Source organism: Urtica dioica, chromosome 3, assembly GCF_054948205.1.
Source record: "Urtica dioica subsp. dioica isolate 48M chromosome 3, U.dioica_male_clone48M_v1_H2, whole genome shotgun sequence".
NCBI classification, from domain to species: Eukaryota; Viridiplantae; Streptophyta; class Magnoliopsida; order Rosales; family Urticaceae; genus Urtica; species Urtica dioica.
Genome location: NC_142758.1, coordinates 6,638,474 through 6,661,913, shown reverse-complemented (window position 1 = coordinate 6,661,913; position 23,440 = coordinate 6,638,474). Strand labels below are relative to the sequence as shown.

The window sequence follows — 23,440 nt, the reverse complement described above, 5'->3', positions numbered from 1 at the left end:
AGTTTGTTTATGGACTAAAGACTAATGTTTTATCATAAAGCTTCAGACAAGGAAGATTGAATGAACATTTCAACTTTTTATTAATGAATAAGCAATTACAAGCAAGAGTCTTCATAAGACTTTATTACATCAAATGTAGAATATAAAGATTACAACTCTTCTTGTGCCAGTGTCCAAATTGAGTCCTGACTCTTTTGGATGAAACAATGTGACTTGTTAGCTCCTCGTCAATACATTGTTTCTAACTTATTCACAAGTGACAAAGGAGTTGAGGAAATAACAGCTAGAAGGGTAAAATGGTAATTTAGTAAATCCCGACTAGCTGATCACATTCATGAAGGGTAAACATAGATAATATTCAGTGGATCCGCTCATCATAATTAGGTTGAATTCTTGAGTAGAAAATAAATTCATTTGAACGGAGAGATTTTCAGTGTCAACTCTTCAGTGGAGTCAGTTGACATTAAGCTAAACTTGGAAAAGGTTTTTGAACTTTTGAGTCCAAGTATTTAGCTCAAGCTTTGTTCATTTGGATCCATGAGGTCACTGTCACGAATCACATCGAATAGGAATAGTTAAACTGGAAGCTAAGTCAAAACAAGAACGAAAATAGTCAAAAGGGTATTTTTGTCTTTTGAGACATAGGATGAAATGAATGTCAATAAATTTTTTGACATGGTCATTTGATGACAAGTAACACTCGGCCATAATATGATTAATTGGGCCTTGTGGATTAATTTCATTTCATAAGAATTTTATTGAAAATTCTTAATGGGCCTTTTTCATGTTGTCATGAACAAGTGGAAAAGTTTCTAGAAGGCCTTCCTTGAATGAGATAGGCGCCCAACATACCCAAGAGATAGAGAGAATATTTTGTGCATAAATGTATGAAGATACTTGCCAAAAGAAAAAGAGGAAACAAATTTCCTCTAAGGGAAATGAGGTAGGCGCCCAAGTTGAGAAAGAAGCAAGGCAAGGAACAAAAAAAGGAAACAAATCCAAGGCTTAATGAAGCCTACCTTGGCCGAGTATGTCTTAGAGGAAAAGAGGAAATTGGCTCATGAATATGTGATATTCTATAGAAGAGGAAACTAGCTTATTGAAGGTGAGACCTCTCCTATAAATAGGAGCCTCATTCTTCTCATTTTTCTCATTCCACATAAGTTAGAGATTGAGAGCCTCTCTCTCTAGAACTTGTGGTTGCCGCCCCTCCCTCTCTCTCTCTAGTTTATTTTTCGATTTTTTGTTTTGGCACCTAGGTCCTCATTTGACCTAGTGTTTAGCTCTGCGACTTCAAGACTCGTTCTTAAGTCGTAGCGTTTAAAAGTGCCCACTCACTGATTCCTTTTATTTCGAGTGATTTAGTGATAGAAATCATCGTGGTTGCTCGAGTTGCCGAGGAAAGATAGAGAGACGTGCTGCGAGGGGAGGCGAGCGTTGCAAACTTTCCAAAAGCTTCTCAAAGTTCAAGCTTCAAGAAAGGTTAGTAAACTTCTTAGCTCATAATAGTTTTTATATGTACTTGCTCTTTGTCTAGGTTAGTAAAAACCGTTTTTACTTGTAAAAGAAAATTTTTAAATTCCGCCGCTTACCGAAGCGTTAATTATTTTCTTAAACACTAGATCGATTCCAACAAGTTCTAGGGAAGGAGGATCGGTTAATCGTCCCCCAATTTTGGATGGAACGAATTATGATATTGGAAGGCTTGCATGGGTGCCTTCATGAAATCTCTTGACAACAAGAGATGGAAGGCTGTTATTCATGGTTGGGCTGCACTTGTCACTGTTGATGATAAAGGGATAGAAACCGGTTTCAAGCCTGAGAAGGACTGGAGCCCTACAGAGGATGAAGCAGCGTTGGGTAACTCTCGTGCTCTTAATGCGATTTCTAATGGTTTGACAATAATGTTTTCAGGCTCATAAATACCTACACAAGTGCAAAAGAAGCATGGGAAATCCTTGTTGTTGCATATGAAGGGACCACTAAACTGCGCGAGCAAAAGATTCAATATATTACTACAAACTTTGAAGCCCTTACCATGTTTGAGGATGAGTCTGTAGCTGAGATCCTATTCCCTTGGGAAACCGATGACTGATGAGGAATTCATTATGACATTCGAGCTGTCCCTTCCTAAGCTAGAGGGCTCTAAGTCCCATATTCAAAATGAAGATCACAGCCATTGAGGAAGTTCATGACTTGAAGACATTAAAATTTGATGAACTCATGGGATCCCTTATGACACTCGAGCTGTCCCTTCCTAAGCTAGAGAAGAAGAATAAAGGAATGGCTCTCAAGAGCTCTATTTTGGATTAGAAAGAGCAGGTATACTATGACTCAGATAATGAGATTGATGACACTATTGCTATGCTTGCCAATAATTATAGCAGATTGATGAAGAGGTTCAACCAGATGACCGGGAAGAATGTCTCTCAAGATGTCAAGGGCAACTTTCATAAAAAATTTCAGAAGAATGGAAATTCTCACAAAAATTGTAAAGATGGAGATCATACCTACAACATTACTGGCAGAGGGAAAGGAATTCAGGGTGATGAATTTGAAGGGTATGGACATATTCAGAAAGAATGTCTGGAGAAGCAAAAGAGAGGATATAATGTCAGTCTTTCCAATGGTGAAGCAGATGAGAGTGACTTTGATCAGTTAAACAGTTTTGTTACCTTTATTGCCACTATTCGAAACCAAATTGATGATAATTATACTGATACTGCTAGTTCCTCAAATATTAATATTGTTTCTTTTGATGAGGATGAGCTGTCTGATGATACTATTATTGATGCTTATAGTGTTTTGCATACTAAGTGGGTTGAAGAATCAAAGGTTTTGGAGAAGTAGAATGATCTGATTCTTGCTCTAACCGAGGACAAAGCGAGGCTCATGGAAACCTTTGTTGATTTAAAGTGTGAAGTGAGCCGTCTAAATGGAGAACTTGATCAGATGAGCAAACCTCTCAGAATCCTAAACTCAAGCATAGACAACCTTGACAAAATTCTTATTGGTGGAAAGCCTACTAAGAATACGAAAGGCTTTGGGTATACTCATAGTGGATCTACCTTTCAGACCACGTTTATCCCTTATAAGATAGCTACCTAGATGCCTCACAACATGTCTCTGACATCTATCCCTGACAAGTATCAGAATCAGTTTTAGCAGCAGCATAATAGATCAACAAGGTCTCTTGTCAATAGACCTCGTTGGATCTGTCATTATTGCGGTTGTCGTGGTCACATTCGCCCCTTTTTCTATCACTTGTATAGGAGGAATCTTCATCAACATCAATCCTCTCAAAGGCGACCTCGTCACAATCTTCCACCACAATAGGTGTGGAGAGGAAAGATAACCTCTCACCGTGCCAACATTTCTTATACCTCACTTCGTGCCTCTACCGGAGATGACTAGTATTATGATATTGGGTGCTCTCGACACATGACAAGAGTTAAGAGTTCTCTATCCAACATATAACCCTACTCAAATTTCCATGTCACTTTTTGTGATGGATTCAAGGCCAAGATTATTCGTAAAGGTTAGTTAAACAATCTTGGACTATCTTGTTTAACAAAAGCTTTGTTGGTTGAAGGTCTTACTGCAAATCTCATAAGTATTAGTCAACTTTGTGATCTGAATCTGTCTGTTAACTTTACTCATGATGAGTGTTTTGTGACTAGCAAGGAACAAGATGAGCTGATGAAAGGAATCAGGTCTCAAGACAACTGCTACATGTGGTCTCCAAGCAAAGAATCACCTGTCACAACGTGTCTCATGTAACAAGTTGATGAGGCTAAGCTATGGGACCAAAAACTTGGTTATCTAAACCTCAGAAGCATGAACAAGATTGTTTATGAAAAGGCCATTGTTAGACTCCATGACATTAAGATTGTTGAAGAAAAATCTGTGGTGATTGTCAGATAGGAAAACAGGTCAAGAAGTCTCATAAGATGGTGCCATATGTTACTACCTCACGTGTTCTGGAGCTCCTACACATGGACTTGATGGGTCCTATGAAGATTGAAAGTCTCGGTGGAAAGAGATATGTGTTTTTCTGTGTGGATGATTTTTCCAGGTACACTTGGGTTGATTTTATTCGTGAAAAATCTGATACTTTTACTATTTTTGAAGCCCCGTGCAAGCAAGTGCAAAGAGAGAAAGGTGAAAGTATTGGTAAAGTAGTCAGAATTAGAAGTGATCATGGGAGGGAGTTTGAGAACAATAGTTTTGCTAACTTTTGTATTGCAGAGGGCATTGCTCATGAATTCTCTGCTCCTATTACTCCCACAACAGAATGGGATTATAGAAAGAAAGAACCGTACTCTTCAGGAAATGGCAAGGGTAATGATGCTTGCTAAAGACATTCCTCTACACTTTTGGGCTGAAGCTCTCAATACCACTTGCCATATTCACAATCGAGTTACCATTCGGCCAAGCACTACTGCAACTCAATATGAGATATGGAGGGGGAGGAAACCAAACGTTAAATATTTTCATGTCTTTGACACTGTTTGCTATATTCTGGTTGATCATGATCCTCGACGGAAGTTTGATCAAAATAGTGACGAAGGTATTTTTCTTGGCTACTCTAGAAACAATCATGCTTATCGTGTCTATAATTAGCGCACTAAATCCATGATGGAATCCATAAATGTTGTTGTTAATAAAACCACTTATGTTTCTGTGAGTATTGATGATGATGATGAGGCTATACCCAATAGCTCGGAAGTCAGGATAGATGTTGCTGATAAGTCTAACGACATTTTGTCTAAAGATGATTCCCTCCATGATGAATCGTGCCATGACAAGGAAACAAAAGCTTTGCCTGAAAGACGTGCTTCTTCGAGAAGAATTCAGAAAAATCATCCGGTTGAAGAGGTCATTGGTGATATTGAAGATGGGATACGTACTCGGACGAAGAGTCATGCCAACTACATAGAAATGGTTGGTAATGTCTGCTTCGTTTCTAAGATCGAACCTAAAAATGTTATTGAGGCTATTGATGATGAATACTGGATTAGTGCTATGCAAGAAGAGCTTGTGCAATTTGAAAGAAATGAAGTATGAGAATTAGTACCTAAACTGGAAAACGTAAATGTTATTGGAACTAAGTGGATTTTCAAGAATAAATCTGATGAGCATGGTAATATAACTCGAAACAAAGCTAGACTTGTGGCGCATGGTTATACAGAGGTGGAAGAGGTGGACTTTGATGAAACTTTTGTTCATGTTGCTCGGCTTGAAGCTATCAGATTATTACTTGGTATCTCTTCATCTACATTTCAAACTTTTTCAGATGGATGTCAAAAGTGCCTTTCTGAATGGGTACTTGAATGAAGAGGTATATGTGGCACAACCTAAAGGACTTTTTTTATCCTAACTTGCCTGAACACGTGTACAAGCTTAAAAAGGCTCTCTATGGTCTCAAACAAGCACCTCGTGCTTGGTAAGAAAGACTGACTCAATTTCTTGTGCAGAATGGGTATGTTCGTGGATGAGTTGATAAAACTCTGTTCATAAAGAAAGAAGAAGGAAATCTCATGATTGCTCAGATTTATGTTGATGACATTGTGTTTGGAGGAATGTTGAACAAGATGGTGGACCTTTTTGTGTGACAAATGCAATTTGAATTTGAAATGAGCATGGTAGGTGAACTAAACTTCTTTTTGGGTTTTCAGATCAAACAGATGGAATCTTTATATCTAAAAGCAAATATGCCAAGAATATTGTGAAGAAGTTTGGTCTTGAGAAATCTTCTCACAAACGTACTTCGGCTGCCACTCATGTGAAACTTACTAAAGATGAACTTGGTGAATCTGTTGATCAAAGCCTGTACATAAGCATTATTGGAAGTCTTTTATACCTTACTGCAAGTCGTCCAGATATTGCTTATTCAGTTGGTGTGTGTTCTCGTTATCAAGCCAATCCTAAAGCTAGCCATCTATCTCAGGCTAAGTGTATCGTAAGGTACATCTCGGGAACTGCTGACTTTGGTTTATTGTTCTCTTTTTATACCAACTGTTGTGGATGAAACAAATGCTTTCTGAGTATGGCGTTGGGCAAGATGTCATGACATTGTTCTGCGACCACATCAGTGCTATCAATATCTCTAAGATTCCTTTTCAACACAGCAAGACTAAGCACATAGAGATTTGACATCACTTTATTCGAAACCTTGTAAAAGATAAGAAGATCAGGCTCGAGTACATCCACACAAAAAAACAATTTGTTGACATCTTTACTAAGGCTTTGGATGCCAATCACTTTGAGGATCTTTGATCATCTCTTGGTTTGTGTGTCATTGATTAATAGCAATTACTGGGTCCCAGCCAGTTTTGTGCGTTAAAGGCTCTTGTCTATATTGAGCTCATTTGTCTGAATTGTTGCTTATGGATCTATCTTTATTCTTGTTCATGGGCCCATGTATTTGGTTGGCCCATTCCACATGGTTACAGGGCTATAATGCCACCTAGCAATGATGCTATGGAGACTGAAGAAAATGTTACTGCCTCTAGGAAAAGAAAAGAGATTAGTGATGATGAAATCTTGGCTACTCTCATACCCAGAGAGAGAAAAAAAAGAAAATTGCGGCAAAGAAACCTGTAAAGGACAAAGCTCCTATGGAATAAGAGGAACCAATGAAAACCAAAGTCCCGGAGAAAAGGAAGAAGAAGAAGAAACCTGTGAAGATGGGTTTGAATAAGAAGAAGTTGAGAGCGAAACATGTTGAGGAAGATGTCTCTAACATTTCGAGAGACATGGAGGAAGAAGTGGAAGAACATGCTCGTCTAGAGAGACTGTCCCTTGCTTCCAGGAAATTTTGTTGAGGGTCAAAAACTCCCAAAAGATGTTCCATCTGCTCGTCTGGATAATGTCTCTTATCATGAGGAAGATCGTGTCAGAAAATGGAGGTACGTCTATCACAGAATTATTTTCCCTGAGAAGGAATTGTCTAAGGAAGCTCTGAAAATTGATGTGATCATGGAGCTCTTGCACGATGCCGAGCTCATCAAGACGGTCTCTGGGATTGGTCCGTTCTATCCCAAGCTGGTGAAAGAGTTCATTGGGAACCTATCTGCTGCCATTGATTGACCCCACCCTCCAGAGTTTTGCAAAGTCTTTGTTCGTGGCCACTGCTTTGATGTCTCTTCCTCTACGATCAATGATTTCTTGGGGTGAGGAAAAATTATCAACGCTGATCGCCTTCCTTCCATGGATGTTATTGCCAAAGAGCTTTCCAATGATGAGAAGAAGACGTGGCCTACGAAGGGATCTCTCCCCTTATCTGATCTCTCGACACAATATTCTATTCCGTACAGGATTGGGCTTGCTAACTGGGCTCCCTCCTCTCATGGCTCAAGCATCAAGGCTGACCTGGCCTGCCTCATTTACCAGATAGGTACGCGTGCTACCTTTGATTTTGGGGAATTCGTTTTTAGTCACTTGGTCAAGCATGCCAAGTCCTATGCTGTGAAACTCCCGATTGGCTTTCCCTCTCCTATATCTGGAATGATGCTGGCTCAAAAGAGATATTTACTTAGGGCTGATGATATTGCTGGGAAACCTCATAGTGAGCTCTCCTTCAGTCACAAGTTATTTGAGGAAAAACATGCTAGAGATCTTGTCATGCCTTCTATCACGACATCTGTCGCTTCTGGTACTACTCTGAAGGTGGCTCCCCTTTCTGAAGAACTGCAGAGTGACATACTTAAGGGGCTTTATGAAGAAGTTGCTGCCCTCAAGGAGATCATCGAGACTTTCTCTCGCAGGAAGGCTATATGTGAAAGGCTTATCAAGGTAATGACTCCTTCTCTTGGTACAAATGATGTTTCTTCTTCTCAGTTGAGGCAAGCCGAGGGTCCTGCAGATGATGGTAATGGTGAAGAAGATGAGGATGATGATGATAGTGACTCTGAGGTCTCTGAAGACAAAGGCAATGATGATTCTACCGAGAATCCCACCTTTTAGTCTCCTTATATGTTAGTATGTAACTTTTGAATTATGATTTTATATCTTTTGTGTGTAATCTGGTTGAAACACTCTTTGGCTTCTCTGTCTGTTGAACCCCTTCTTCTTCACCAATATGTATGTTTAGACTGTATTCAGACTATGTTGATTGATAATACTTTTGCTGTTTGCTTCAGTTCTCCTTTTCTCGCTAAGATTGTTTTTGCCTACTCTTGTCTTGGTCTATCCTTGCTTTGATATGTTTTTTAGGCGATCAGGGGGAGAGGCTGGTCATTTATTTTGGCCTGTTCTGAGTAAAGACTTTTTTCTGGCTGAGAATTGCTCTGGAAGAGCATGCCTAAAAAAATAGCCAAATGGGGTGATTATTGTTACATTATGTGTTGACTTATTTTTTTACTGCAAGTTGTTAAGGGAAGATGTCGGTCATCATGCTTCAGGATAAGTAGAGACATCTTTCTCTTTGTGCGCAAACTGTTTTCTGGCAAATTTCTTGTTTTGCCAGATTGTATCGCTGAAGACTTTCCTTGATGATCTTTACACGTTTATGGGTAAGGATACCCTAGTTTGACTTCTAGATTTGTATGACTACTATTAAAGCCGAGTCTACCCCCTTAGAAGTTCTCGACACTTTATCAAAATACTTAGGGTTCCTAGACGTGCACGACTGGCGGACGGGGAGAATATTTGTTTTGTTAAGAGCGGTGTAATTCTACAAACACTATTCCAGGAGTCCGAGTGTTTGTGAGATTGAGTTTTTGATTTGCGTGATTGATGTCTTCACGTTCACTGAGATTGAAGCTGACCAAGTATGGGGGCATGCTTGAAGAGTGGAATTAAGAGGGGTCTCAAATTTAGGGGAGTCCCTGTTTTGGTAATCACTTGTAGTAATAGTTTCTAGGGCATTGATATTTGTATTGTTCATATAGTTCCTTGTTTTTACTATTGACTACTTGATAGTGAAATCCTTTCAAATGGCTGTGAGCCCCCACACGTAGGTGACGTTGCACCGAACTGGATAACCATATTGTGTGTCTTTACTTTTACGCACTATTTTGTTCATTATCCATTATCTATGTTAAAACAAGTTGTCGGACATATTGCTGCTACATTGTGTGTGACATCTTGCCTTTCACTCTAAACAGAATTTGATTTGCCTCCAAATTTTTGCACCAAAAATATAGACACGAGATTAGACGCGATTTGTTGCGTCTGAATAATACATAAATCCCCAATCTTTATATAACTCGGCAATTTCCCAAACTCTTCTCCGACTTTCTCTTCCGTATGAATTAGTCCTCCGTTCCGTCGTTCGTCGTGGTGAGTCAATCTCTCTCATTATCACTTTTTCAATCTCTCTCACTCATTCACTCTCTTGTTTTGTCTCACTCCCAACCCAAGTCCTCCGTGATTCCCAGAAATTGACCGCCATTCTGTTGCTCGTTCCTGTGAGTCTCTCTCACTCCCTACGTCTTGCCTCCTCTTATTCTCTGTGCTTCACTCTCTCTCACTCCATCACTCTGATAGGTGCGTTAATCACGCGTAAACTCCTATCTTCCGAGCTTAAAACCAATGAGTCCTCAAGGATTTTAATTATCTCTAGAGTTTTTTTGATGGATTTTCAGGTCTATATGGGTTCTACTAGTGTTTGGGGTCTCAATATGGAAAAACAAGCTAATCGGAGTCAAAACGGAGCAAAAACAAAGAAAAGAAGCGAAGAAAATATTTTTTCCAACTCCGCGTGCCGCGAGGTCCATTTCACATGCCGTGCGTAGTGGAAATTCTGCACCAAAAGCCACAGAGTCTTACGCGCGAACCGCGCGGAAGTGAATAGAAGGACCGTGCGGCGCGCAGGGTGAAGCGCGCGGCGCGCGGTCGTCCTGACAGACTTCGTTTTCTTCAATTTTTTTAGCAATTCTCAGCCATTGGATGGGATTTGAAGGCTTAGATTGCTCCGAAAACAAGCCCATTCAACATTAAAAAGACCTATGTACTCAGAAGAAGGCATGCATGGAATGAGATTTTTAGAATCTATCAAGAACATCTTTTCCTTTTCTTAGTTTTTCATTATTTTTCCTAAATTTTCCAGACTTGTTCATACTTTGTGGCTCCAATTTGAAGAGAAGGAGAGAGCTGCATAGTTCTACCATTGCTACAATCCTAATCTAAGTATTCTATTCTCTAAACACTTATATTTTTAATTCAAGTTCTCCATATGCTTATGATGTTTCTTGAGGTGTTGTTCTTGTGTTCATCTTTAAGCATTTTTATTGTCATGGTTATTAATATGAACTAGTCTCATGTAGGGCTATGGTGTAGCGGGTTCATTACGATGTAGGATTCATGGTATTAGAATGGTTAGGTTGTTGTTTTTCTCATCACTTTTACTTAATCCACAACTATGCTTAATGCTTGTATGAATGTCATGAACTCATGCTTGTTTTATGTTAAACTCTAATGCTTGAGAAAGATAAGGTTGTTGTGTTTTTGTGTGGATTACTAGAATTCATTCCTAGGCTAGATATAGCTAGGTTGTTTTAGACTCGTGAGAATACTCTTGTTTTTTTATGCTAGCCGTGCTTGTTAGGAGTTGAGATCGAGAGATTATATTCCGGTATCGGTTTAGGTTGTTAGATACTTGAGAGAGATCTTTCAATTCTATTAAAGTAAGTATGAGTAGTGAAAAGTGTGAATCTCAATAGCTTGTTTCTTTTCTTAATTCACGAATCCAAGTTGTTTTGTGAACCCGTGAACCATAGTCCTTCCCTTTATCCAATAGAAGTTCTGTGCATCTAGTTGTTTAATTTTGTGACGTGTTTTGAATTTTTTGTGAAAATATTTCCATCAACTATATTTAGTTCTATATTAGCTTGTTATTATCGGATTCCTTATTTAGCTAATCCTCGAGGGATCGACTCGTTCTTACGATTTATTACTATTGCGACCACGTGCACTTGCGTGTGCGAGAAAATTTGCAACAAGTTTTTGGCGCCATTGCCAGGGATTAGTTTTAAATTGCAATTCGACTCATAAGCTTTTATTTGAACTTTCTTTTATTTTTGTTTTCTCATCTATTTTCGTATTTACTTGCAAAGGTGTATACGAAAAGACGGTGAATCAAGCCTCCTACCGATCGATCCCAAAATCGAAAAGACGTGCAAACGAAACCGGAAGCAAAAACAACAAAGGATCGAGGGAGCAACAATGGCCGAGGAGCGACCTCTTCTAGACTACGTCCTATCCACCACAAATGGGTATCGTCCGGCTATTGTTAGTCCAGCTATTGAGAACCGGGGCTTCGAAATCAAAACCGAGATGATCAACATGATTCAACAAAACCAATTTGCTGGAGGCCCAACCGAAGACCCGAACGAGCACCTCGCCAACTTCAACGAGCTATGCGGCACATTCCACATCCAGAACATCAGCGTCGATGCAATCCGACTCCACTTGTTCTCAATTTCCCTTCGTGACCGAGCGAAGATTTGGCTACAATCCTTGCCCACCGACTCCATCACCACTTGGGAGGAACTTTGTGCTAAATTTCTTGCAAAGTTCTTCCCATTCGAGAAGACATCCCGTTTGAAGAATGCGATCCATAGTTTCGGGCAATGGGAGGGGGAGTCCTTGCATGAGGCATGGGCACGCTTTAAAGAAATGATGAGGAAATGCCCTCACTATGGGATAGCCTTGCCGGACCAACTACAAACATTCTACTATGGTCTCCTCACCTCGACAAAAACCTTAGTTAACACCGCCGCGGGAGGCACGGTGCTAACTAACACGCCATCGGAATTCCATGACTTGCTTGAAGAATTGGCTCGTTCCAACGAGCAATGCCCGGTAGAAAGAAGACTCATGAAGCTCGGTCCCGCAACCGCACACGCTACCACATCCGGAGACAAATCGGAAGAGTTGAAAGAAGTGCTAGCACAAATGGCGGAGCTTAACAAACAGCTCAAGGAGATGAAAGTGGCAGCCAAGGTCACACAAGCCACACCGGAGCCATGTTTTTGGTGTAATGGGGCTTACTTCACCGACGATTGCCCTCAAGCCAATGATGTACATGCCGAGCAAGCCAACTACGTCAATAACTACAACAATCGAGGCCAATATCACAACGCCAACAACAACTACAACAATGGAGGTCAAAACAACAATTACAACAATCGAGGATGGAGAAGACCTCAACAACTACAACAAGGGTTCGGGGACAATCGACCTTCACCGGCGTACCAAAACCAAAACCAAGGGCAGCCACAACAACAACGGGGGTTCCAACCTCAAAAACAACCAATTCAGCCCACGCCCAAGATCGAGCCAAATGACATGTTCCTAGCATTTATGAATAGGACAACGGAAATCATGCAAAATCAAGAAACCGCGCTTCAAAATCAAATGGCGTTGATCCGGAACATTGAGACACATGTGGGTCAAATTGCTCAAGCTCAAAGCAATAGACCACAAGGGAACCTTCCAAGAAACACCAACATCAACCCGAAGGACCAATGCAACGCAATCAGTCTTCGCAGCTGGTTAGTGGTTGAGAATTCAAACAAGGGGAAGGAAAAAGAAGGAGACGGTGCATCATCATAAACACCACCACAGCCCATGCCTACCTCCTCGACTCCCTTGCACGCCCCCGTGCCATTTCCTCAATGGCTCAAGAACAACAAGCTCGACGAGCAATTCGGGCAGTTTGTTGAGATGCTTAAACAACTCCGAGTCAACATTCCGTTCGCCGACGCCATCGTACAAACGCCGAGCTATGTGAAGTTCATGAAAGACATCCTCTCCAATAGGCGCCGGATTGATGATTGTAGCATAATTACACTTTCCGAGGAGTGCAGTGCTATAATCCAAAGAAAGCTTCCACCAAAAATGAAAGATCCGGGAAGTTTCACCGTACCATGCGCCATAGGGGACCTCTACTTCGAAAAGGCATTGTGTGATTTGGGAGCTAGCATCAACCTCATTCCATTCTCCATCTTTCAAAAGCTTGGGATCAGAGAAGTGAAATCCACGCGAGTGACACTCCAAATGGCGGACCGATCCATCAAATACCCAAGAGGCATCATCGAAGACGTCCTTGTCAAGGTGGATAAGTTCATCTTCCCCGCTGATTTCGTGGTGCTAGACATGGAGGAAGACACAAATATCCCTATCATATTGGGAAGGCCATTCCTAGCTATCGGATAAGCCTTGATCGATGTCTAAAAAGGCGAGCTCAAGTTAAGGGTGCAAGATGAGGAAGTCGTCTTCAACGTCTTTAAAACCATGAAATACCCGAAAGAAAGCGACGATATATTCCGGGTCGATTTTTGTGATGCGGTCATTGACGACCATTCTTGCCGCTCGGATGAGCCCGTTGAGGTATGTCTTCTTAACTCGTGTGATTCCGCTAACGAAATTGTTACTTGAGCAGCCTTAGAATACGCGAATTACATGGATGGGTTCGAGCCTAATAAAAGGAAGTATTTCGAGGAGCTAGGAGAAAGCCCGAAGCCACGCAAACCATCCATGGAGGAGCCTCCGGAGATCGAGCTCAAGGAGCTGCCTTCTCATCTCCGCTACGCCTTCCTTGGAGCTGAGAAGACTCTCCCGGTCATCATATCCGACCACCTCACCAGCGAGAAAGAAGATAAGTTGTTGCGAGTGTTGCAATCCCATATGCCGGCAATTGGATGGACTCTTTCCGACATTAAAGGAATTAGTCCATTTTTTTGCACGCATCGCATCCTCATGGAAGACAACGCCCGTCCCTCCATTGAACATCAACGAAGGCTCAATCCGGCAATGAAGGAGGTGGTGCGCAAAGAGATATTGAAGTGGCTCGATGCCGGAGTAATCTACCCAATCTCCGACAGCTCGTGGGTTAGCCCAGTCCAATGCGTCCCAAAGAAAGGAGGGATGACGGTGATTCAAAATGACAACAACGAACTTATTCCGACTCGCACCGTCACAGGCTTCCAAATCTGCATGGACTACCGAAAGCTCAACACCACCACCCGAAAAGATCACTTTCCTTTGCCCTCATCGATCAAATGCTTGACTACCTTGCCGACCATGAATACTATTGCTTCCTCGACAGCTACTCCGGATACAATCAAATCGCCATCGCCCCCGAAGATCATGAGAAGACAACATTCACGTGTCCGTATGGCACATTTGCTTTCCGGCGAATGCCCTTCGGCCTATGCAACGCACCGGCTACCTTCCAAAGATGCATGATGGCCATCTTCTCCGACATGGTTGAGCGCACTATAGAGGTATTCATGGACGACTTCTCTGTTTTCGGTGCTACTTACGACGTTTGCCTCGAGAATTTGTCTAAGGTGTTAGATCGGTGCGTGGAAGCCAACCTCATGCTCAATTGGGAGAAATTCCATTTCATGGTGAAAGAAGGGATTGTTCTAGGCCATCAGGTCTCTGCACAAGGGCTGGAGGTAGACCGAGCAAAGATTTCCACGATCGAGAAACTACCCCCACCAATCTCGGTCAAAGGTGTGCGGAGCTTCTTGGGGCATGCGGGCTTCTACCGGAGGTTCATCAAAGACTTCTCGAAAATCACAAAACCTCTTTGTGGTCTCCTCGAGAAGGATACAAAGTTCATCTTCACCAACGAGTGCATGGAGGCATTCATCACGAGCCGTTCGAGATGTTGACCGATGCAAGCGATTTTTCCGTAGGTACGGTTCTTGGGCAGCGAAGAGGAAGAGCCTTCCACACAATCTACTACGCAAGCCGAACCCTCAACGATGCCCAAATCAACTACACCACCACCGAGAAGGAGCTCCTCACGGTGGTCTTTGCCTTTTACAAATTTCGACCTTATGTCATTGGCAACAAGACCATTGTCTATACCGACCATGCGGCGATCCGACACTTGATGGGAAAGAAAGATGCAAAGCCGCGGCTCATTCGATGGATTCTCCTCCTCCAAGAATTCGACGTGGAGATCAAAGACAAGAAAGGGACGGAGAATCTCGTAGCCGACCACCTCTCACGCCTAGAAGACCTCACCCACATCCACGACCAAAAGGTGCCTATCGACGATAATTTCCGAGACGAAAAATTGCTAGCAGTGGAAAAGGTGGCAACACCATGGTATGCCGACATCATCAACTTCTTAGTGAGCAACAAGATGCTTCCGGACTACAACCAGGACCAGAAGAAGAAATTCCTCTCTGACGTTCGACGATACTATTAGGAAGTGTTGTCAGCCCGTCGATGACCGATAGGGGCAAAGAGGTCGATACTAGTCACGGTTCGAAGAACCACGTGGAAGCGAGGTGTTGTTGGCCAGTCCGGACAAACAAGGGCAAAACCCTCCCGGCCAGCCAAGTCCCGTCCGGTCGACTACCGGCTGGCCAAGTCCCGTCCGGCCAACTCCCGGCCGGAAAAAGGCTTGCCTCGGCCATTGGCCGGCCCAAAGGCTTGCCTCGGCCATTGGCCGGCCCAAGGCTTGCCTCGGCCATTGGTCGGCCCAAGGCTTGCCTCGGCCGTTGGCCGGCCCAAGGCTTGCCTCGGCCATTGGCCGGCCCAAAGGCTTGCCTCGGCCATTGGCCGGCCCAAAGCTTGCCTCAGCCATTGGCCGGCTCAAGGCTTGCCTCGGCCACTGGCGGCCCCTAAGGCTTGCCTCGGCCATTGGCCGGCCCAAGGCTTGCCTCGGCCAATGGCCGACCCAAATACATCACTCGGCCAATGGGTTGCCCAAAACACCCCTTGGTCGCCTATAAGTACAGAGGTCCATCCTCTCCCAAAGTTAATCCAATTTTGAGTCCCGAAACGCTGCCGAACTCATAACTCGCTCGTTTCGCTCATCTTTGGCCTCTAAACACTTAAACCCTCAATATTCCACCTCAATCCTACTAATGTTGAGCGTCGGAGAGGTAAACAGAGGCACCCCCTCTCTTTTCCCTTTGTAGTTCACACCTTTTTTCTTATCTTTTTAGGTGTTCGGACGAGATATACATCACCAACAGCTAAGGGACGACTTGTGATACCAAGTCTAACACGCTCGAACCGAAGCGAGGCCACTTAGTCCGGCCTTTGGCCTAACCACTTCCGGTTCCTGAATCGTTGTCCGAAACGAGCGACAACATTCTGGCGCTAGAAGGAGAGGATCTCCCAACCTTGGCAAAGCTATCCCTTCCAACTTCTTTTCTCGCATTCTGCAAGACTCTCGATAGATGAGTCACCTGCCGGCCGCCTCCGCGGGCACCCGAGCGACTAGCTCGAGGTACGGCCTCAGGAACCTAGCGTATCGTCTAGGAGGGCAACCTTGTGACAATGAGAGCCAGCCCCAAGACATGGCGAATGACCCCGAGGCCACGCTCCGAGAGGACACGGCTCGGAGGCTCGCCGAGGTCCTAGACCACCCCTGCATCGACGGCACGCTTATCGCCGACCTCCTCGGCTACGGCACGGAGAACCACATCAACTACAACCAGAGAAACCCCAACTATATGGCAAGATCAAAAACCAACGAGGCCAATCCCGACCACGCTATTCACAAAAGTGAACGTGGACGCACGCCTTTGAGGGGACACCCTCAGGCGACCACGTCAAGACATCGATCGTCGGGTGGACAAACGCACGCGCCCTCGAGGGGACACCCTCGAAAGACCACATCAAGCTCAAGGTCACGAAAGAAACGTTCCAAGCTCACCATTTGTGTCCAAAACCCCCGGAGAGATGACGACATCGATGGTCACGGCGTCCGTCAAGGACATCGCTTGAATGACATATCCTTGCCAGGGGTGATAGGAACGGCCGGCGGAGATTTGAGGGACCGCCTCAATTCCCGAAGGGAACCTCATGGGAGTGACTTGAGAGAAAAACTCAACGCCCAACGCGAGATCGCGAGAGAGGTCGTCTTGAGACACCAACCACCCAATGTTGTTAATCGAGCACCCAACAAGAAGCGCGTTGCCATACTCGTCGCACCGGCCGTCGGTCCCGACTCGCGAAGGAAAAGGCGTAGAAATGGTCAGGCCCCTAACGACCATCCTTCTGCGACCCCGAAGTAACCATTCGTCCCTCTCAACACGACGCCCGACAAGATCCTGAGCTTGCACAGGGAGAATCTAGGATCTCCGCAACGCGAGACAGGAGCAAGCAATGCGAATATCACCAAGACCACAAACACGTGACAGTTGAGTGCTACCAACTTAGGAAGCAAATTGACTCCCTGATTCGAGGCGGGAATCTCAAAGAGTTCGTGGCATGCGCTAGCAAGGTGACAACCCCGACTGAGCGCCCAAATCATCAAAAGAAAGAGAACGTCATCACCGCTACAATAAGCCCCACGACAGGCAACGTCTCAGAAACCTCGAGCATGAGAGAAGTGAAACGATGAACGCGGCTCATCAACTAAAGAACAAGCTCGCACCATTCGCGGCCGCGACCAACACAGTTTTCGCCGTTAAATTCATGCCTGAACTTGCTAAACTTTGTAATCGCTTTATTTCAAGCATGTTGTTTTCTTTTCCCTAAGAAGGTCAAGTGCCATGGCAAGCTGTAACAACCTCGTTATTACAATAAAAAGTTGCGCTACCTATTGTGACACATTATTGTATATCCCTTACACGAGAGTTTCCTGCTTTTCGCCTCACAAACACAAGAAACTCGGGGGGCTAATAGGGAGCAATACTCAATCAAAACAACTCAAAAACAAAAACAAAAAACAGAAGTATAAGAAAGTCTCAAGGGGCCGATGGTTAGGCCGAAGGTCCCAAAGAGAAGCAACCTCCGTCCACGAGTCGACTAACTAGTCCTCGTGTCGACTCTACACATGACTCCTCGAGTTAAGGTCATTCCTCGAGTTGAGTCCCGTGTCCACGAGTCGACTAATGACTCCTCGCGTCGACTCTACACATGACTCCTCAAGTTGAGGTCACTCCTCGAGTTGAGTCCCGAGTCCACGAGCCAACTGACAAGTCCTCGTGACGACTCTACCCATGACTCCTCGAGTTGAGTCCCGAGTCCACGAGTCGACTGATAACTCCTCGTGTCGACTCTACACAAGACTCCTCGAGTTGAGTCCCGAGTCCACGAGCCGACTGACAAGTCCTTGTGTCGACTCTACTCATGACTCCTCGAGTTGAGGTCACTCCTTGAGTTGAGTCCCGAGTCCGCGAGTCGACTGACGACTCCTCGAGTCGACTCTACACATGACTCCTCGAGTTGAGTTCACTCCTCGAATTGAGTCCCGAGTCCACGAGTCGACTGACTCCTCGTGTCGACTCTACACATGACTCCTTGAGTTGAGGTCACTTCTTGAGTTGAGTCCCGAGTCCACGAGTCCACTGACAAGTCCTTGTGTCGACTCTACACATGACTCCTCGAGTTGAGTCCCGAGTCCACGAGTCGACTGACTCCTCGTGTCGACTCTACACATGACTCCTCGAGTTGAGTCCCGAGTCCACGAGTCAACTGACTCCTCGTGTCGACTCTACACACGACTCCTCGATTTGAGTTCACTCCTCGAGTTGAGTCCAGAGTCCACGAGTCGACTGACTCCTCGTGTCGACTCTACTTACGACTCCTCGAGTTGAGTCCCGAGTCCATGAGTCGACTGACAACTCCTCGTGTCGACTCTACACATGACTCCTCGAGTTGAGTTCACTCCTCAAGTTGAGTCTCGAGTCCACGAGTCGACTGACTCCTCGTGTCGACTCTACACATGACTCCTCGAGTTGAGTTCACTCCCCGAGTTGAGTCCCGAGTCCACGACTCGACTGACTCCTCGTATTGACTCTACACATGACTCCTCGAGTTGAGTCCCGAGTCTACAAGTCGACTAACTCCTCGTGTCGACTCTACACATGACTCCTCGAGTTGATGTCGCTCCTCGAGTTGAGTCCCGAGTCCACGAGTCGATTGATGACTCCTCGTGCCGACTCTACACATAACTCCTCGTGTTGAGGTCACTCCTCGAGTTGAGTCCCGAGTCCGCGAGTCGGCTGGTAAGTCCTCGTGCTGACTCTACACATGAACAACCCTCGAGTCGACCTCACATATAGCTCCTCAGGTCGGGTCTATTCCTCGAGTTTCGACTTGAAAGTCCTCATGTCAGACATGCACGACTTCTTGACTCACCAATAACCGATAGACTCACAAGTCTCGACAACAAATATGCGTGCTCTCATACAAGCAACACAAAAACTGTCCCTTATGACGTGCGTAGGTCGCCCCTAACGGCGCACCAAAATTCGCTCCACGACACTCTCGTGAGAGAAAGAATGGGCCAATTGAGTCCCCAAACGTGACGCGCGCGCTATGGCATCGCGTTCACAAGGGCACAAGACTCGACCCAAGAGACTCAACCCAAAAACGCGACCAGTGTACTAAGGTGCCACACTCCCCGGGGGATCAAGTCTACATCTAACCCCGCCTATCACATGACACGCGTACCCGAGTGTGCCACGCTCATGAGGTGGTATGGTCACGCTCGCCGCCCAGCTCGTGCGCCAATAAGCAGTGAGTCACAAATGAGTTTTAAAGGCATGCGCTCGCCGGACGAAACTGGTCTAGCCAGCGTCCACGGAAAACCTGGTCACACAAATGTGGCACCAAGGCCCCACGAGGCCAAAGCCGTGCAAATCGATCACGCCTTCATTGGTAGGTCGATAAAATAAGCCGCGCACAACGAAGCCGTGCAAATCGATCACGCCTTCATTGGTAGGTCGAGAAAATAAGCCGCGCACAACGAAGCCGTGCAAATCGATTACGCCTTCATTGGTAAATCGAGAAAATAAGCCGCGCACTGATAAGACGTGCAAATCGATTACGCCTTCATTGGTGAATCGAGAAAATAAGCTGCGCAAATCGATTACGCCTTCATTAGTGAATCGAGAAAATAAGCCGTGCACTGCCTAGCCATGTAAATCGATTACGCCCTCGTCGGCAAATCGAGAAAATAAGACGCGCATCGATAAGACGTGCAAATCGATTACGCCTTCATTGGTAAGTCGAGAAAATAAGCCGCGCACCTCCAAGATGTGCAAATCGATTACGCCTTCATTGGTAAGTCGAGAAAATAAGCCGCGCACTGATAAGACGTGCAAATCGATTACGCCTTCATTGGTGAATTGAGAAAATAAGCCGCGCACTGCCTAGCCGCGCAAATCGATTACGCCCTCGTCGGCAAATCGAGAAAATAAGACGCGTACCGACAAAACCGTGCAAATCGATTACGATAGTATGTTGAGAACATAAGACACGTAAAAAGAAAGACAACAAAAGCCGTCCTTCGCAACGCACCAAAGTTGTCCCTCGCAACGCAAAAAAGCCGTCCCTCGCGACGCGCAAAAGCCGTCCCTCGTGATGCACTAAAAACCTCTCTACGGTGCGCTCACAAACCCGGGAGCGTTGGTCCCACGTCCGCACGTCGGCGCAAGTACTGAGTTTCCACTCGACCCACACTCGATCGGAAACTCGGGGGGCTAATGTTGTCGGCCCGTCGATGACCGACAGGGACAAAGAAGTCGATACACGTCACGGTTCGAAGAACCACGTGGAAGCGAGGTGTTGTTGGCTAGTCTGGACATACAAGGGCAAAACCCTCCCGACAAGCCAAGTCCCGTCCGATCGACTCCCGGCCGGCCAAGTCCCATCCGGCCAACTCCCGGCCGGCAAAAGGCTTGCCTCAGCCATTGGCCGGCCCAAAGGCTGGCCTCGGCCATTGGCCGGCCCAAGGCTCACCTCGGCCATTGGCCGGCCCAAGGCTCGCCTCGGCCATTGGCCGGCCCAAGGCTCACCTCGGCCATTGGCCGGCCCAAAGGCTCGCCTCGGCCATTGGCCGGCCCAAAGGCTCGCCTCGGCCATTGGCAGGCCCAAAGGCTCGCCTCGGCCAATGGCCGACCCAAATACATCACTCGGCCAAGGGGTTGCCCAAAACACCCCTCGGTCGCCTATAAATACAGAGGTCCGTCCTCTCCCAAAGGTAATCCAATTTTGAGTCCCGAAACGCTGCCGAACTCGTAACTCGCTCGTTTCGCTCATCTTTGGCCTCTAAACACTTAAACCCTCAATATTCCACCTCAATCCTACTAATGTTGAACGTTGGAGAGGTAAACAGAGGCACCCCCTCTGTTTTCCCTTTGTAGTTCACACCTCTTTTCTTATCTTTTCAGGTGTTCGGACGAGATAGACATCACCAACAGCTAAGGGACGACTTGGGATACCAAGTCCGACACGCTCGAACCGAAGCGAGGCCACTTGGTCCAGCCTTGGGCCTAACCACTTCTGGTTCCTGAATCGTTGTCCGAAAACGAGCGACAACAGGAAGAGTCGATCCTTTACCGGCAGTGCACGGATTCAATAGTCCGCCGATGCGTGCCCGACGACGAGATGCCCTCCATACTCAATCATTGTCATTCTCTAGAGTGTGGAGGACATTTCGGGCCCAATTGCACGACGACTAAGGTGCTTCAAAGCGGCTTCTTTTGGCCGAACCTTTTCCGAGATCGCCGTAATTTTGTCATGTCATGCGACTGATGCCAACGGACTGGAAACATCTCGAACCGGAATGAGATGCCATTGAAGAACATAATGGAGATAGAGCCGTTCGATGTTTGGGGGATAGACTTCATGGGTCCGTTCTCACCCTCCTATGGAAACAAGTACATCCTTCTCGCGGTCGATTACGTGTCCAAATGGGTGGAAGCAAAGGCTACTCCAACAAGCGACGGGAAAGAAGTGCTCCGCGAGCAATCATAAGTGACGGAGGCTCCCACTTTTGCAATCGACAATTCGCTGCGCTCCTTGCAAAGTATAGTGTCACTCACCGGAAGGCCTTGGCGTATCACCCTCAATCCAATGGTCAAGCCGAAGTCTCTAACCGCAAGATAAAGAAGATATTAGAGAAGACGGTTGGAAGCTCGCGCAAGGACTGGGCTCACAAGCTCGACGATGCTCTATGGGTGTACCGAACATCTTTCAAAACTCCCATCGGTATGTCTCCGTACAAACTAGTCTATGGCAAGGCGTGCCATCTTCCGGTAGAGCTCGAGCATAGAGCGTTGTGGGCGATGAAGTTCCTCAACTTTGACCACGAGGCAGCCGGGAAACAAAGACTTCTTGAAGTCAACGAACTCGACGAGTTCCGACACGAAGCATTTGAGAACGCGAGAATCTACAAGAAGAAGACGAAGGCATGACACACAAACATATCGTGTCAAAAGATCAACCCGGTACAACAAGCCCTCCTCTATAACTCCCGGTTGAGACTCTTTCCCGGAAACCTCAAGTCAAGGTGGTCCGGACCGTTCACTATCACGAAAACATTCGCATCCGGCATGTACGAGCTCGAGAGTGCAAGTGGCGAGAGATTCATGGTGAATGGGCAGCGAGTGAAGCCATACTATGGCGGCGTGTTTGAAAACGAGAGAGCGGTGGCGTACCTCGACATCATCGCATAATAAATCGGTATCCCGTCAAGCTATGGACGTTAACTAAAGCACTTCGCGGGAGGCAACCCGTGTTTTCTTTCATCGCATTACTTTGAAGTTATTTTGTTAAGAGTTTTTTTTTTATTTATTTGTTTAAAAAAAAAACCATTTCCAGCGAATTTTCCAGAGTCTTACGTGCGGTCCGCTCGCTCAAAATTTTTTGGACCGCACGGCGCGAGGCCCATTTCGCGCGCCGCGAGGTCCAAAAATTTTGACGCGTCAACTTCCAGAGTCATACGCGCGGACCACGCGATACCAGTTTTTTGGATCGCGCGGCGCGCGGATCCGAGAAAACTGTTTTTTTTTTAAAACGTGAAAATTCATTCTCCCCTCATTTCTTCTCCGAAAATTTTCTCCTCCCTAACCCATTTTCTCTCCAAGTCTCTAATTTTTTTTCGAATCAAATACATTTTTAGAGACGTAATCACTTGTATATCACATACTACTCAACATTGTGGTGATTCCCTCTTTGATTTCACTCTCATTCATCCATTCATCTCCAAGAATTACAAGGTAACATTTCTAAATTCGAATTTTTTTTGGAGGATTGGTACTAGGGTGTTGTTGATGCTTAATTGGTTGTGGAAATTTCATTTGGGTGTTCATAATTCAAGTATTTTGTTGGAATTGGCATGCCTACTAGGTGTTCGATGAAATACCCGAGTGAAAATCCTTGCACGAAATTAGACATTTGTGAAGTGAATTTTGAAATTTGTGTTTGAGGGGGTAGATAAGTTCATGATATAAGCATTAGCTCCGATAACGTTCACTTATTACATGCTTATTTGTGTAGATGCACCGAGCGTCATCGTCGCGTACCCAACCCAAGAGAGTCCGTCGAACGGGAGTCGCATTGCCTCGACCATTGACATTGCTCGAGGGTACGGGAGACGTGTGGGACGTTATCTCCAAAAAGGGGTTGATTCCCGAGCGCACCCTAGAGCCCACTCGACAATGCGGAGACATGGTGGCTCAAATTGAGGCTCTTGGGTGGGGAAATTTGTGCAACATCACTACTC

General features: G+C 45.4%; 2 protein-coding genes across 2 annotated transcripts; both read left to right on the top strand.

The window, feature by feature from the left end:
• Positions 1 to 12,576: 12,576 nt before the first annotated feature.
• LOC149402255 (uncharacterized) lies at positions 12,577 to 13,164 on the top strand. Its single transcript, XM_089608288.1, has one exon. It carries the CDS (start codon positions 12,577 to 12,579, stop codon positions 13,162 to 13,164), a length of 588 nt encoding a protein of 195 aa, XP_089464414.1.
• Positions 13,165 to 21,504: 8,340 nt separating this feature from the next.
• LOC149402254 (uncharacterized) lies at positions 21,505 to 22,391 on the top strand. The gene is made up of 3 exons (XM_089608287.1): positions 21,505 to 21,669; positions 21,744 to 22,124; positions 22,221 to 22,391. The coding sequence occupies exons 1-3, from the start codon at positions 21,505 to 21,507 to the stop codon at positions 22,389 to 22,391; spliced, it is 717 nt and encodes a 238-aa protein (XP_089464413.1).
• The last annotated feature ends 1,049 nt before the right edge of the window (positions 22,392 to 23,440 follow it).

What these genes read in the sequence shown, in the direction of transcription:
- LOC149402254 (XM_089608287.1), top strand. Translation starts at nt 21,505, where the DNA reads ATGCCATTGAAGAACATAATGGAGATAGAGCCGTTCGATGTTTGGGGG. An exon ending in CAACAAGCGACGGGAAAGAA is followed by an intron (nt 21,670 to 21,743) that starts GTGCTCCGCGAG and finishes CTCCTTGCAAAG; the next exon opens with TATAGTGTCACTCACCGGAA. An exon ending in TCTACAAGAAGAAGACGAAG is followed by an intron (nt 22,125 to 22,220) that starts GCATGACACACA and finishes GGAAACCTCAAG; the next exon opens with TCAAGGTGGTCCGGACCGTT.
- LOC149402255 (XM_089608288.1), top strand. Translation starts at nt 12,577, where the DNA reads ATGCCTACCTCCTCGACTCCCTTGCACGCCCCCGTGCCATTTCCTCAA.